Source organism: Paroedura picta, chromosome 10, assembly GCF_049243985.1.
Source record: "Paroedura picta isolate Pp20150507F chromosome 10, Ppicta_v3.0, whole genome shotgun sequence".
NCBI classification, from domain to species: domain Eukaryota; kingdom Metazoa; phylum Chordata; class Lepidosauria; order Squamata; family Gekkonidae; genus Paroedura; species Paroedura picta.
Window position 1 is genome coordinate 62814259 of NC_135378.1, and position 16977 is coordinate 62831235.

At 39.8% G+C, this 16977-nt stretch overlaps 1 protein-coding gene across 1 annotated transcript in view; it reads left to right on the forward strand.

Moving 5' to 3' along the window:
- NDNF (neuron derived neurotrophic factor) overlaps window positions 1–7171 on the forward strand; it is a 41378-nt gene extending 34207 nt beyond the window's left edge. The window contains exons 2-4 of the mRNA XM_077300423.1: window positions 922–1116; window positions 4095–4219; window positions 5158–7171. Of these exons, the coding sequence (XP_077156538.1) occupies window positions 923–1116; window positions 4095–4219; window positions 5158–6551 (1713 nt within the window). The 5' untranslated portion in view covers window position 922 and the 3' untranslated portion in view covers window positions 6552–7171. The remainder of the gene's footprint in view (window positions 1–921; window positions 1117–4094; window positions 4220–5157) is intronic.
- The last annotated feature ends 9806 nt before the right edge of the window (window positions 7172–16977 follow it).

Sequence of the window (16977 nt, forward strand, 5' to 3'; positions counted from 1 at the left end):
AATAATCTTCAGCAATCCAAAGTCTCACACTGAGTCTATGTAAGGAGTTTGCATCTGGTGAGCATGCACCAACAATGGCTACTGGCTTAGGTGAAAAAGTAGCATGTAACGAAAACTGGAGTAAACATTTCAGGGCAAGGCAGATAGACATTTATTCTAGACTAGTAAATAAGCCTGCTGCAGTCTTAATGCAGCGGGCACTAGCGGGGCTCCAGAGTCGGCGTGGCCGTGGGTTGGGGCGCAAGCGGGGCCCAGGAGTCGGCAGTGCCAGTGTGGGCGTGGGGTGGCGCGGGGCGGCTTGCCTGGCCCGTGGGAGTAGGCGAGCTCCATGGGGCCGCGGCATGGCTCTGGCCGCGGGAGTCGGCAAGCGGCGAGTCGATGCGGGCGTGGCGTGGCTCGTCGGCCCCCCCTGCAGTGCTGGCTACCTGGGGCCACGTAGTGTCAGGAGGTGGTGTCTTCGGCGGGGCGAGGAGGCGAGGCCGCGCGGTGAGGAGGCGACCTTGCGTTGGGGAGGTGAGGCAAGTTATGTCGGCGGGCAACTGCGGGCGAGGAGGAAGGGGGGCAGATCGGGAGGCGCTTTGTGCCTCCCAATTAGTGAGTCCGGCGGCAAGGGACCAATTGTCAGTCCGGGGGAAGGGGCCTATGGGCACTCTTCCTCATCATGGACAGGGCCCACCTTTGGTGCCCTTAACGAATTATTTTATCCGCTCCGCTAGGAGCGGTTAAAGATTAATATTATAAACTGGGGGATTATCCTTATTATGAGTCCATGACCAGTATTCTACTCAGCATTTATATTGTATTAACAGGTTCATCATAAAAATGTTATAAATAAATATATGATGACAAAGTAATATATTTTTTTGCAGTTTTATTGCTGGTTCTGTCCTTGACAATACTTTTTTATTATTATTACTCTAGGATGCTCTTGCTGCATTGTTCCATGTCCTACTTTCTACTGTTGCTGCCGTTTAGTTCCTGGACGCAGAAGTTGCCCACTAGAGATGAAGAACTTTTTCAGATGCAGATCCAGGATAAAACTTTTTTTCATGATTCATCAGTAATCCCAGATGGAGCCGAAATTAGCAGCTATCTCTTCAGAGAAACACCCAAAAGGTATCTGTCAGTGAAAGGAACTGTTGTTGGAACTGCATAACTATTTCCTCATACTTGCAAAAACATTTCACATTTCATATTTTGCGGTGCATATTTCATGCCATATTTCTGTATATTTTGTGGTAAAAATGTCCCACAATAAATTTTTGTTGTAGCAGTAATCTTTGTGTTTCAAAACACCCATACAGCAGAGCTGGAAGACACATTTTCAGACAAGGTCAAATGCTTCTTTTGAGTAGATTCGCCCTTCCCTTTTTGCATATGGAATAAATTGCACCAGTTTTCTTCCTTTATAAAACTGTAATTTTAATTTTGAAAAAAATCCCTATGATTTGAATCTCAGGTATTAGAAAATTAGCACATTGATAAATTTTAAACAAAAAAAACATCTTCAATTAATTCATTTTAATGTTTATATCTACAGCATTTTTGTTCCATCAGAATATATTTCTCTCTGTGATTAGGTAAATAGTCTGCAGGTTGTCAGGAATGGGCATCAGGCAATCAGGGATGGGGGCTGTATCTCTTCCTGAACAGTGTTTTTTTGTTGAAAATAAAAATTAAAAAGTTCACTAGGAGTTTTGTACCTAATAGTTCAGATGATGTAAAAAAGATGATTATATTCTTACTGCCGATTTTCAGAGCAGCAAACCTTTAATCTTGACTTTGGATTCTGTGCCCACATTACGCAACATCCTTTTCCCTCCCAAATAGGGCTACCATTAAAGAAAAAACCCACAATTCTGTATCAGTGGAAGGCCACTTGTGAAGTGTGGGGGGTGATATCCACAATTTTTATTAAAATATGTACAGTTACCCTACCCAGCTGCTCAGTAGTGTACAGCAAGCACCTTTCATTTAAATCCTCATGGTTCAGGTTTTCACATGCATTTTAGCATTTGTTTGTTGAATGAAAGGGAACATAAAGCAACACAGGCAAAGGGGGGGGGAACCTGATGTTGAAATTGACAAGACTTTTTTGAAACTGACAAGAAGCTGCCAAGCCCCATTTTCCATGCTGCCAAGCACTAGGGCATTCTCTGCTGTGTTATCAACCACTGTGAAAAATGGGAAAGAGTCACACAATCTCATAATATGGAGGAACAGGTTGAGTGTATAGAATGTATGGGAGAACCCACTGATACTGGCATTGCAAGCTGTGATCATTGGCAACATGGGTGTACCTGTTGGTGTGCCTATGCAAAGTCAGCTGCAACTCCATCTCACTTTGCACAGGGTTGCAATTTGTACAGGGGAGGAGTACTCTGGAGAGCTTTTTTAATCTTGTGCTGCCAAATTGAAAAAATATCGGGAGGGGTATTTTCACCAATGCCCTAGTGCAGCTGCAAAGTAATCTGAATTTCCAGCCCTTCCTTGCAAATGTGGGTCATTTTCTCTATGACCGTTTATGCACTGGGAACTTCACTGCCCCAGATCCTGTGCAGGAGCACAAATCGGGTCTGGATGAGGCACACCAGACAAAATGCTCCTCCATGTCGGTGCAGGAATAAGAGAGGCAACCTGCCACAACTAAAACTCTAGCCTGCAGCCCAGCATGAAACCTCCAGTGCATAAACGGTCTATGTGAATCTCTCATTTGATTCTACATAGTTTTTAAAAGTCTGTCCTGTGCTGATTGTATTCTGTCCTCCATATGGATTGGTCCTAAGCAATCCTTACATTTGGTGGTTTGCAAAAATTCTATTTGGCTCAGCTCCCATTTTAATGCTAGGTTTCTGGAGACTGCCAAAATCGGCCCCCTTCGACAATTTTGTTGACTAAAGCATGAACGGGAAACATGTTTTCATAGGTTTAGGCTTCCTATCTTAGTTTCTGTCTCTCTTTACATTTCATTTCAATCTTATTCTGTGCTGATGATCCCCCTCTTAATTTTGTTTGCCAACAACACTGAAATTTGTTTTGTTTGTTTTGCACTGAAGATGCTGCCATTTGCCTCCTCTCTGATCAAAGTTTGGTTCCCTACTGGTATTGACTTGAAAGGGGTCAATACGAGCAGAGAATGAGCCTTTGCACAGCTCCTTTAACTCCCCTCCCTGTTTATTTTTTTTTAATTCAGTAATCCTAGATTAGCAATAGTCTCATATGGCAAGACTCATGCCACTTGTAAAAAATAAAATAAAATAAAACAATGAAGGGAAAATGGAGATTGTATATAAATGAAGGTGGAGAGGATGACAGAAGTTGCAGAGTGGGCAGAACAATATCAATGTGAATGGAGGAGTAACCTTGTGAGGGTATCAAAAGTGAATATATATGCTTTTGGTTTGGGAGCAAAACAAGGAGAAAATCAGCACAAAGGCATTCTCAGAAAACCTGGGGAAATAGCAATCTAGCAGTCTAGAACATTACATGGATCAGTGTGGCTAGGTGTTCTGGGGCCAAGTAGGTTGCTAGTAACATGGCTTGGTGAAGGTGGTAAAATGCCAGCTGTTCTTCTCTTGTGACCTGTGCCTCCATGAGGAAGGAGGTATTGAAGAACATGGCCAAGTTTCTGGCAGAGTGAGCCTTATTCTGTCCAGGTCCGCGACAGTCCTTTCTATCATTTCCTCCAGAAACGCTAAGTGCGAACGGGTCGATACGTCATGTTGCCCTAATAATAATAATAATAATAATAATAATAATAATAATAATAATAATAATAATAATAATAATAATAATGCATTATAACTGTGATGTGGAGCTTTTCTTGTGATGGGATTCTGTTGAATAAGGACATGTGAAGAGCTACAGGAAGCCTACTAAGTAATTTGATATATAAGCAAATATGTTAAATTTAACTTAAAATAAAAATGGCAAAGCTTAAATTTCACAGTAAGCTGAATTTAAAATGAATATCACTTACCATTCAATTGATTTCTTGCAGAAGTTTGAATTGTATTCTTTTTTAAAATAATGTGGTTTCATGGAAGTGAAAGTATACCATAAAGAATGTAATGCATGCATTAATCTTTCCATAGATTTTTCTTTGTGGTGGAGGAAGATAACACACCCTTGGCAGTTACAGTAACTCCATGCGATGCTCCTTTGGAATGGAAATTAAGTCTGCAGGAACTTCCAGAAGAATCCAGTGGTGAAAGCTCAGGTAAACAGCAGAAAGCCAGAGGAAATTCTAGTAGGGCGTATAGCAGAAGTAGTCAAACTGCGGCCCTTCAGATGCTCATGTACTACAATTCCCATGAGCCGCTGCCAGCATTCGCTGTATCAGCACTGTAAAGTCTGTTGCTCTATCTAATTTATGCAAAGCAAGGTGAAAAGGAAATAAAAAGAAAACAGTATTGTAGAATCAGAATCATACAGAGCTGGAAGAGACCACAAAGGGCCATCCAGTGTCCCACTGTCTTCTTCTAATTGTGTGATTGCTCAGGGTCGTTCTCCATCAGCATATTAATGGTATTGTTCTTTAAGGCCAGATTTGTATTGACAACACATACTGGTTGCCATTTGTAACACAAGTAACGAAGTAAATAAAAATATATAGACATATGGAAGCAATGCCAGGTGTTAAGTTGTTGTGTGAAGCCACTTCAACTCCCCTCTCCCAGTTTTATTTTGTGGAGCTGTGTGGTTTTATTAAAAACAGCCATACATAGATGCCTGTATGTGTGAATCGGGCTTAGTTTATAGTATGAGCATATACAGAGTAAGTATATATTAGGAAGCAAGGACTGTTTGGTTTTTTCCTCAGTTGTTATGTAATTCATTTGGGAGTAATAGAGATTTCAGCAACTGATTTAGAATACATCATATAAATGTGGAATAAAGAAAATTATAGTGCCATATGCCCCCTAAATCAATGTAGTACAGCAAAAGGATAAATTTATATACACTACTACATCTGTAAAAGTGTAATATATTGATATGACATGTCATCAAATAAACTTGTTTATTCAAAAGTTGAATGATTTGTAAATATGCCAGCCAGTCATTTATTATTGCCTTTCAAGGAACAATCAATTTTACATCTCAGTTGTATTTATTTTCTTTTTGAGACTCCCTTTCAAAAACATCTTTGTCCTCTAGGTGAACCAGAGCCACTTGAACAGCAGAAACAACAGATTATCAATGAAGAAGGAACAGAATTGTTCTCATACAGAGGAAATGATGTTGAGTATTTTGTGTCCTCTAGTTCACCCTCTGGATTGTACCAGCTGGAACTCCTGTCAACAGAGAAAGACACACACTTCAAAATATATGCCACCACAACTCCAGAATCAGATCAACCTTATCCTGAATTACCTTATGATCCAAGAGTTGATGTCACTTCTCTTGGACGTACAACTGTCACTTTGGCATGGAAACCAAGCCCTACAGCTTCATTGCTGAAACAGCCAGTGCAGTATTGTGTGGTCATTAATAAAGAACATAATTTCAAAAGCCTCTGTGCTGTGGAAGCTAAACAGCATGTTGATGATGCCTTCATGATGGCTCCCAAACCAGGTCTGGACTTCAGCCCATTTGACTTTGCCTATTTTGGGTTTTCTTCCAACAGTAATTCTGGCAAAGAACGTAGCTTTTTAAAATCTTCATCAAAGTTTGGGCGGCATATCTACTCAAAGCCCAAAGTTGACCTGGAAAAGATCTGCATAGGAAACAAGAACATATTTACTGTGTCTGAACTGAAACCAGATACACAATACTACTTTGATATATTTGCCGTAAATGTTAACACAAATATGAGTACTGCCTATGTTGGCACTTTTGCAAGAACCAAAGAGGAGGCCAAGCAGAAGACAATTGATCTCAAAGATGGGAAAGTTACAGATGTGTTCATCAAGAGAAAGGGCTCTAAGTTCTTACGGTTTTCTCCAGTTTCATCACACCAAAAGGTCACATTCTTTGTTCATTCATGCCTTGATGCTGTACAGATGCAAGTCAGAAGAGATGGAAAGCTTCTCTTGTCTCAAAATGTTGAAGGTGTCCGTCAGTTCCAACTTAGGGATAAGCCAAAAGCTAAATACCTCATTCGACTGAAAGGAAATAAAAAAGGAGCTTCCATGCTGAAGATTTTGGCTACTACAAGGCCTAATAAGCAGTCATTTCCATCTCTTCCTGAAGACACAAGAATTAAAGCTTTTGATAAACTTCGCACTTGTTCTTCAGTCACAGTGGCATGGTTAGGTACACAGGAAAGGAACAAATTTTGCATTTATAGGAAAGAAGTGGATGACAATTATAATGAGGAGCAAAAGAAAAGAGAGCAAAATCAGTGTCTGGGGCCAGACATGAGGAAGAAGTCTGAAAAAGTCCTTTGTAAATATTTTCATAGCCAGAACCTACAGAAGGCCGTTACCACAGAGACAATTAAAGGTCTGCAGCCTGGCAAATCTTACCTACTAGATGTTTATGTCATAGGACATGGAGGTCACTCTGTGAAGTATCAGAGCAAATTGGTGAAAACAAGAAAATTCTGTTAGTGATGTTCAGTGGGACATTTTCCAACATTAAACATACAGATTGACTACTTATAAAGCCGAGGAGTTGTGAACTGCATTGGTACTATGTAGAGAAGATAACATTTATATTTATGTTTACAAAAGTGATTGTGTGGAGGGGCTGAGCCTGGCAATCTTTGCTGGTATCAGAGAGTTGCATATCATGCACCTGGTGGTCCACGTTTGATGCTCAGTAAGATATCCAAACAAGCAGGAAACTTTAAAGGAACTGCCCTTTTTGCTTCCATATTGCATGACGTACATCTAAATTATTTTATTAGAGAGATGTCATTCAATCACCCTGTTATTCTATACCAACAAACAAATTCCCACACAGCCTCTATCTCTTTGTAGATGAGAGGATTATGTAAATTATTCTTGTTTGAAATGTCTATGTCCTTCATGAGTGTAAAGTATTAAAAGTTTTCCATGTTAAGGCACAGATCTAAAGTAAATATGAACTGGACTGGGAGGGTCAGTTTTATTGCTAATGTAAATTCCTGTCTGGTTAATTTTAAATGTATGTATTTCATGTACAAAATTGTCAGACGTTATATTCCTGTACATAAAATTAAAATATTAGAGTATATGTTCCTTTTTCATCCCGATGTTGCCAAATAAGTCTATGTATTTGTAGAACTCTGAATACATTTGGAGTATTAGTCAACATTTTATATCCAAAGTTTATGAAAGTTAAGTTTCTAATAACTCTTTAGTCGCTATAGATAAGCCATTGAACATAGGGTTTTTTTTTACTTTTCAACATTTTACAATTAATAGGATCAACTGTCCATATAAGTATTAGTTGAATACCTGTGAAATCCTAAACAGAATAATGCCCTTTTAAAGAAGCAGAAGAGGTGGTTTTTATACCCCACTTTTCACTACTCGAAGGAGTCCCAAAGTGTCTTACAATTACCTTCTCCCCACAGCATGTGAGGTAGGTGAGGCCGAGAGAGTTCTGAGAAAAACTATAACTCGTCCAAGGTCACCCAGCTGCCTGCATGTGGAGGAGTGAAGAATAATACCCAGTTCACCAGATCAGAGGCCACCACTCTTAACCACTACACCATGCGGGTTCACGTATTTCATGAGAGATTTCAATGGATAGAGAAAGATATAAGGGAGTTATAACTCTGAAGTCAATGTCTGAGGATAATTTGCTTAAAAATATATGACAGTTTAGGATTGTCCTGTAGAATCCTATTAAGGCTTTAAAATTTGGGGGTTTGTTATGGGTTTTCTTCTGTTTTCTATTAATTCGTTATAATGGCTTGGTCCAATATTTTGAGTGTAATCCAGTGCTTAATTCAATACACATATTCTACTGATTTAAATTAGATTTAATTTATTGCAATTACGTTTTGGATTTCATTTAATGATTTTCAATCTGAAGAACAAATCACATACACTATACTACAACAAGAACAACAAGGCCTTTATTGGCATATTAAAAGAAGTACAATATAAGGGGGGACACATGCACAATGCACAAATGGCAGGAAGGCAGATGAAGGGGAGGTGTCTGGCGAAGCTGATGTTTTAGGTAGAAGTATCAAATTTTCATCATAGCTTGGTACCTCTCCTCATAAGAACCACTAGGTTTCCAAATTATTGGACATGGGGATCTAATTATAAGGGCCTCCAAAGATGGTGCTCCATCCTCCATTGTTTCCAATAAAGGAAAAAATAGCATTTTTTTTAAAGCAAGTGCAATAGAAGCCCAGTAGAACAGAATCAAAGTCCCATAGAATCTCTGCAGAAACTGAATGTGGGGAGAATTTTTGCAAGCTGGCAGTATCAGTGGAATCACAAAGTGTCCAGAAGAACCCAGTGCATTGTCATAATGCCAGCTCAACATGACTGAAGTCAAGCACTGTATCATTGGGGCGGGGTGATTTGCATGTCCAGTAGAACCAGTGAAATGTAGAGCCCAGCCAGGAAAATGCAGTGTCACTGTGGCAATACCAGCTCCACAACAAATCCAAGCAGGGGGGATTGTAAGCCCAGCAGAACCTAGTGCCATTCTGGCACTAGCCTGCTTAATGGGACTGATGTCAAGCACAGAATCATAATCTGGGGGATTGCAAGCCAGTTCAGTGTACAAATACCCAGAAGAATCCAATGCCAGTGAAGCATTTCAAGCTTAAAAGGACTGATCTAAAAGCAGAGTCACAGGAAATGTAAATAAGAAGAACGGGATTTTGCAAGCTCTATATAGGAAAATGGGAATGATACACAAAGGAATGTGGGTAAAGAAAGGAAAAAAGCTTGAAACTGACAATACTAGTCTGAAACTGACAAGAACAACCCCAAGAACAGTTCCAGGAAGCAGAAACAAACAACAACAAAGCCCAGTCATTCTGGAAAATATCTTTTATATCTTTTATATATATATGTCATATTGGGATAATTGGACTTGGGCTGGATCATGACATTTATTATGAATCTCTTTAAGGTAGAAATAAAATGAATATAAAAGGCCAAATACACATACATTTAAAATATCACTTAGAACTTAAATGGCACATGCATACTGTGCAACTTGTTGAAATGACTGTGCAACTTGTTGAAATGAGGCTGACTTTTGAAAATAGTGTTATTTTTCTAGACCAACTTACAAAATTACTTCTTCCTTTGACCACATGCAATAAACATTTACTGCTATTAGTATTCCTCATGACTGTCCTGCAAAAGTAACGTGAACTAGAGTTTAAAATCCATTAGCATATAGAAAAATACCCTTCAGTCGCTGAGATGACTGGAATTTCCTTGGGTATTAGTGGTGTGGGAGGGAGAGAAGAAGCCCGGGGTTCTTTCTTCCATAAGCTAAGGGCGAAGCTATATGGAGCTACTTTATTAGAATGTTTTTTTGTTTATTTAGAATGGCGTTTCTATTATCTGAGATGTTCTTAACTGAGGATATCAACAATCAAGCCGATTTGGGCTTCAAGTATTTAAAGGGGTGCCATACGGATGATGGAGCAGAGTTGTTCTCTCTTGCCCCAGAGGGACGGACCAGAACCCATGGGATGAAATTAATTCAAAAGAAATTCCGTCTAAACATCAGGAAGAAGTTCCTGACAGTTAGAGCGGTTTCTCAGTGGAACAGGCTTCCTCAGGAGTTGGTGGGTTCTCCATCTTTGGAAATTTTTAAACATAGGCTGGATAGCCATCTGACGGAGAGGCTGATTCTGTGAAGGCTCAAGGGGATGGCAGGTTCCAGTGGATGAGTGATAGGGTTGTGAGTGTCCTGCATAGTGCAGGGGGTTGGACTAGATGGCCCATGAGGCCCCTTCCAACTCTATGATTCTATAATTCTACATCCTCATACAACAAACCACAAAAGTAGAATCTTAAATAACAGTTATTTTCCCTGATAAGGGGATACATTTTTGTAGTTTAATTAAAGATTAATTTCTATTACTATAGCCAGCAAGGATGGAAATCCTGTAAGAAGATGTGTAAAAGAACCCAGTATCACCACAGTTTCAGTCTTCAAAAACTGAGCCTCTTGTTGAAAGTCATGGAATCAGTTGTTTGCCAGATCCCTCCCTGTAATTTAGTTCCACTTGATTTCAACTGAAGACTTTATAAATCATTGGGTGAGAGGGATACCTTGGTTTTCCTGAACCCACTTTCAATGCCAAACTAGCATGCACTTCATTCTATCACATCATTTAATATTATCTCTGGCTGTTGTGGTTATCCTGTGTGACATCTGGTGTAAATACAGAATCATGTAGATGGAATGTCATTCCCTTGAAGTTAGTGGCAAAATTCCCATAGATTTTAATGGAGCCAATGTTTTACACTTGGACTCTGTCTTTAGGATCACAGTGTCTGAGGAGGCCCCAGTTCAATATGTATATTACAGCCAGGATGTGACATATTGATTCTATAAAGCATTGAATACTACAGAGCACTTCTAAAGAGAAGAGAAAATATTGTGTAGCTTAATACCAATTTATCTTGCTCTTTGGAATCCTGCAATATTCTTTATTTAGTTAGTTGAAATAGTTATATCTAATCTCTCAGCTAAAAGGTATTTTTGAGACAGCTTGAAACATAGTCTCACAAACCATAGAACCTGAGTTGCATTGATTAAAATGCTCCAGATCTGGTACTGTTAAGATGCCTGTTCCATATGCAAATCAGTTTCCTAGGAAGCAATATGGTCAGTTTAATATTTGCTTTGCTGTCATTTGAAAATACATAAGGTTGGGATCCAGCCAGCATTTTTACTCAATCCGAGCCAATTCCGCTCCTTACTGCAACCCCAATACCGCATGGTTTTTGTCCACGGAGGTCCTATGATCCCCCAATAGCTTTTTCACTGGTGAGAATGACAGTTGTTTCCAGTTGCTATTGAGTTATATGCAGTGAGGGTCACTGGCATAGAATTTTGTGGGGTTCCAATGTCACATTTTCTTGCAGTGACAAATCCAGTTCTATTACATCATGCATTGCAGAAGTCTATTGCACAAATATAGCATCTTACTGTCTGTCCTGACTGTTCACAAGTGGCAAAGTACACTGGAATGGGAAGGTATATGTTGTTGGGCTTAAGTATGGGACCCACAGTGTCCAACCTCTAAGATATGCCAGAACATCCGAGAAAACCAAAACAAAGTGCTGCAAAAGGAAAGGACAGGTATGTGAGGAGCAGGGCAAACTTCAAGTCAAGTTGACAATTAAAATCTAACTGAAATATTGTTTCTTTTAATTTAAAAAACCTAGCAAGAGACATTCTGTATTCTTAAATTCCAAGGAGAGCAAGAAAATAAATGGCAGTTTGTCAATAAACAGGCCATTTAAAGGTTGATTTAGACCAAGGATGCACGGACTGGGGCCACATGCAGCCTGCAGATGTATGGTCCACTGTCAGTTTTGTGGTTCCTCAGGCATTTTTGGATTCCATGCTACCCAATAACATGCCATACAAATTATAAAATTCATTGTAAGGATATGCATAAGAGAATCATATTGCTTATATAGATTGCTGTAGTGCAATAACAGAATGATGTCTTAGTCCAGGGAAAATAGTTCTGTTCGGTATATGTTTGTATTAACTCCAGTTTCTAAGTGATAGAAAATACTATACTTTTTGCAGCCGTTTTCTTGCATAACACTTCAGAAAGCTTCTTTTATATATATATTGCTGGCCACAGTTCAGTACTGTTGGTCTCCGTTTCTTCATATCTGTAGTTAGTGTTGTGGGAGAGCAAAAGTTGAACAAATGATATTCATTATTAATACTTGGCTCTGAGGAAACTCCATTTGTTGTGCAGGGCTGATGCCTAAAGTATTGCTGGCAATAAAAAGATCATTTCAAGACAAGCTCTCCGTTTAATGCACACCATTTAATCATGTATATATCATGAATTTCTTCCAAGGAACTCCAAAGATGCTCAGACCTGTGTGCATTTAGCCCCATAGTACTCATGTTACAGGTGTTAGGCTAAAGGTTAGTTAGTCAAGGGGTCACACAGTGGATGGATTTTGGTCCAAATCATTGATCTAGCTCCAACACTCCAGTTTTTATAACATAGATGCTCTCACACAAAATATTGCTTTTGGTATCTTTCCAATAAACATCACAAAATTTAAAGGAAAATGTTCATCTTCCAGCTAATGCCCAGTATTCTTCCAAATGTGATTCTTATATGGAAGAATACTTGCATTAGCTGGAAGATGTATGTTTTCCAATGCTCTAAAGTAGCATAATTTTAAGTTCTATTTCATGATCTGTTTTAAATTGTATTATATTAAATGACCATATTCTTTTGGTTTTCTATGTATTAACTTCATATAACTTGGTCTGAACGACTGTAATAAAGTTTGAATCTGAATCTGATTCTTATATGGATTGTTGCAAAGCTGATCAGTGGCAAAACACCCATTCCTCTACTGCTTCTATCCCATTCCCATAGGTAAAAACAATAAAAGACTCATCAGACTAGGTAGATGCCATGCACTTGATGGAGGGAATCCAAGCTACCACTGCAATAGAGCACTCTGAAGACAGATCAGTGAAAACAACAATGCTTCCTCTAGTAATACTACTTTCACCCCTATAACCTGGAAATTAATATTTCATTGATAATAAATTTTGGAAAATAAATACACTGAATATTCATTACTCCTAAGAAAGCCTTAAATATTTGGTATTATATCAACATTTACAGGAGAACAAATATAAAGCATTTTCTTTTCAACTATATGAAAAGTTCTCTTTACTCAAGACCCCTAAAAGATTTAGTCTGATTGTAGCATGCCTGATCAGAGAGGAAGAAGGTAAAAGGAATACTATTCAAAATATCACTGGATTGGATACAGACAGCTTTTTCACTCAATATCAAGCAATTCCTCTCCTACTACAGTACCCATTCCACATGGATTTTATTCATACAAGTTCCATGATTGCCAAAATAATTTATGTTAGTCAAAGGGGGTGTACTCCTTTTTTACTACTGGAAGAGCTGATTGGATTCAACCCATAGAGTGATAGTGAAGAAGAAGAAGAAGAAGAAGAAAAAGAAGAAGAAGAAGAAGAAGAAGAAGAGTTGGTTCTTTTATGCTGCTTTTTCTCCACCCAAAGAACTCTCAGAGTGGCTTATATTTGCCTTCCCTTTCCTGTCCCCACAACAGACATCCTGTGAGGTAGGTGAGGCTGAGAGAGCCCTGATATTACTGCTCGGTCAGAACAGCTTTATCAGTGCTGTGGTGAGCTTAAGGTCACCCAGCTGGTTGCATGTGGGATAGCGCAGAATCGAACCCAGCTCGCCAGATTATGAGTCCGTGCTCCTAACCACTACACCAAGCTGGCACTCTGTATTAGGTATATGGAACGCCCCCAATACCTTTGACTGGCACCCAAACGACCTAAATCTAGTTATCTAGCCACATTGGAATGTGTTGCTGTTGAACAATGCAGATCTGAGATTTGAATATTCATACATTCATGCATGTTATATTTTTTAACCTGCCGTGGCAACTGCAATACACAGAGCTTTTCATAAAATAAAACAATAACATCTAGACACCATTTGTGTGTCCTTGAAGGAATAAATGCTTATATGAATCTCTGTGTGCACCCTCCCAGTTTATACTAAAGAAAATGGGAAAGGATTTGTGTGAAAGGTATGCTGCATTTTCCAAGAAGGCATTAAATCCTTAAACAGTATTGTTTCTAATCATCTGTAGATTTCCACGGAATAAAACCAAACACTGAACACCATTTGCCTCCTCTGTTTCTTGTTCCATTTCTATGGTGGAACATTCTTATAGGTATGTTAAAATGCACAGAGAAATTCCTGAGTCTGGAAAAGAAAATATTTGATAAGCTTTAGGGTGCCACTATTTGCAAAAGGCTTGTGTACCATGATGGAAAGTTAAGAAATACAGAAATACCTTTGAGGAGATTAACTTCTTTCATGCCTTATTTAATTTCCCAGTGTTTGCTATTGCTTTAAATATTGTTTCTAAGCTCTGGTTAATATTGAAATAACGCTGGGGAATGTGAACTCCCATCTTGGTTAACATGTCATTCTAGCAATGAGACTATAATTGATACCTTTTCTTAAAGTAACAGAAGAAGAAGAACCTATCCCGGGCTATATTAAACAATTTAACAATAAATACAAATAAACGTTTCTTATCTCTTCTTATATTTTTATGTGTATAAGCACAACCAGAACGGCCTCTAGATTACACCGTTTTCAATTTTGTTTTCCTCAGTGGTTGTCCTTCTTTAAATTATATTATATATATGTGGCCTTTGGCTCTCTGGTTTGGGGAGGTCTGTTCAAAAGACTCATCATAGGGATGAGTCTTTTGAACAGACCTCCCCAAACCAGAGAGCCAAAGGCCACATATATATAATATAATTTAAAGAAGGACAACCACTGAGGAAAACAAAATTGAAAACGGTGTAATCTAGAGGCCGTTCTGGTTGTGCTTATACACATAAAAATATAAGAAGAGATAAGAAACGTTTATTTGTATTTATTGTTAAATTGTTTAATATAGCCCGGGATAGGTTCTTCTTCTTCTGTTACAATAATTTTGAACCGTCCCTTTCTTTTCGTGGTGTAACCTTTTCTTAAAGTGACAAGAGCATAAATTGGAATTCTTTAACCACAAGGCATGCTGGGACAGCCAGGGAATTCTTTTGAGGACAGATAAAACTGCAGCAAAGATAGAATTTGGGCAACAAAGTAGGAGATAGGGACATACATTCTCAGAAACATGTTATTTATTTAAGAATGTATTTCTTATTCGTATAGGACCAATTTAGCTGTTTTTTGTCATCCACAGTTAACACCAAAAACACTTCCATCATGTAGATTAGGGGTTTGGTGGGCAGTCCACCCCCCTGTGGGAGGTGGACGGATCAAGGGGGTGGTAGGTAATCTGATTGATTAGTAGGGTGGCATCAATGAATATACAACTCGCTTCTTGGCATAAATATGGCCACAGCCATCTTATTAGGTCTCCCAGAAAAGGGTTTACCCAGCACGAAAAGGAGCCTGACCCCTCAGCCATCTGGCTGCTGAACCTGAGGGTCCCAGGATGCCCTGGGACCACTCCATCTCAGCTGGGAGAGCAGGTCCTACGCATCTGGAATCTCTCACCGGGAAGCAATCATAGCAGGACCCACCAGGTGTCCACCTCAATTTGGCACCCCTAGGTCACTTCGCTACGAGCCCCTGACCTCCCAGCTAGGTAGGCCATGCTCGTATCTCTGCTGGTCTCTTAAGGAGACCCCCAACCCTTCACCGCCTTCCTGGCAGCCACCCGCTTCTTCAATGGTGGCCGCGGTGAGTCTCGTCTGCTGCAGATGTATTTTCTGAACATGAGATTTCCAAAGAGCCTTACCATTGCTTGCCTCTGGGTAGCTGTGACCTTGTTGGTCTCCCTTCCAAGGACTAACCAGAGCTCACTCTTCTTAACTTCCTGAAGAAAATGACAACTTCAGAAGATAGGCAGGATGGGCTTATATTCCTACTGGGTTCCTTCCCCTCTTCAGAGTTTGCATCACACAACAATCCAAATGGGGATGGTATCCATACAAGAATGGATGGGGAGGAGTGCCTCATTCTACCACATGAACCAGCAGTCATCAATCTGAAGCTGGTCGAATCCAACCTGCATAAAATCCACAGTTTATTTTGGTGTTCGGTTTTGGAAATCAACAGCAGATATACAGCTTCAGCATGTCGGATTAGGCAAACATTTAGAGGTAGTCAAACTACAGCCCTCCAGATGTCCATGGACTACAGTGAACGCTGGCAGGGGCTCATAGGAATTGTAGTCCAAGGACATCTAGAGGGCTGCAGTTTGACTACCCCTGCATTATACCATCATCTGGAGGCTCCCTGGCACTGGATTTGATGCTTGCAGGCTGGGTGGGGAACTGTGTTCCTCTTCACCATGTGTAGGGCTAGATATAATAAGAACTGGCAGATTATGACTGGGAATTAAGCTGGAGTAACTGAATCAAGTCTTTCCCCTGTATAAGTCATATGCTATAGGCAATGCAAGGCAAATATTCCATTGGTTTCCCGGTGAGGACTTCTTTTGTGGTACTGAGTTCTGGCAGCTTTTCCAGGACTTGGTCAAGTGCTGTGGGCCAGCCTGCGTCACTCAGCAAGAAGAGGGGACCTTCAGCATCAGCCTGGTAGGAGACAGAGGGAGGAATTGGTGGGAATTGCTACAACCTTATGTATGAGTAGTGGCATGTTTTTCCATTACCAAAAAGCACTAGTTATAGATTATACCCCATTAAATGCTATCTCCAGCTCTCTGGACTGGGTCTCTCTTGAAGAGGAAGGGTTTAGTCATCCCAGGATAAATTAACATGTAAACAAAGCTCTCAGCTACTTAATGCTCAGTGGATACACATGAGGACTGGAAAGAAAAAAAAACTGAACATAAAACTTGATCTTGGGGGAAAGAGGGTCTGTTTGTTGGGTCTTTCAAGTGCTTTAATAACACAAAGTACACTTTGAGGGCATTTAATTATGTTTACTTGTTTCCTCAAGCTATTGTTCCACTCTGTGTTCCAGGGACACCACCAGCAGCCCATTCACGCTTGTCTACCAGAATGTTAATCTTCAGCTGGGTTTCTGCAAAATTGTCTTAGGAATTTTTTCCAGCATGTTGGGGTTTATGGTTGTGACTGGGAAAAGCCTTTCATTACTTTCCTTTGGCTGCAGCACTGACTTTTATGTAGCATTTAATAGTTAAGGGAAAAAGCAAATATCTGCCTCAGGGAGCCGCACAACACAAAAATGCCTCAACCACTTTCACAAAGCAGCCTTTAACGTGATTTATAAATATCCAGCGCTGATCCAGCTTGTGATGCAAATTCAGACTTCACATGCAAGAACCAATTCTGTTGGCC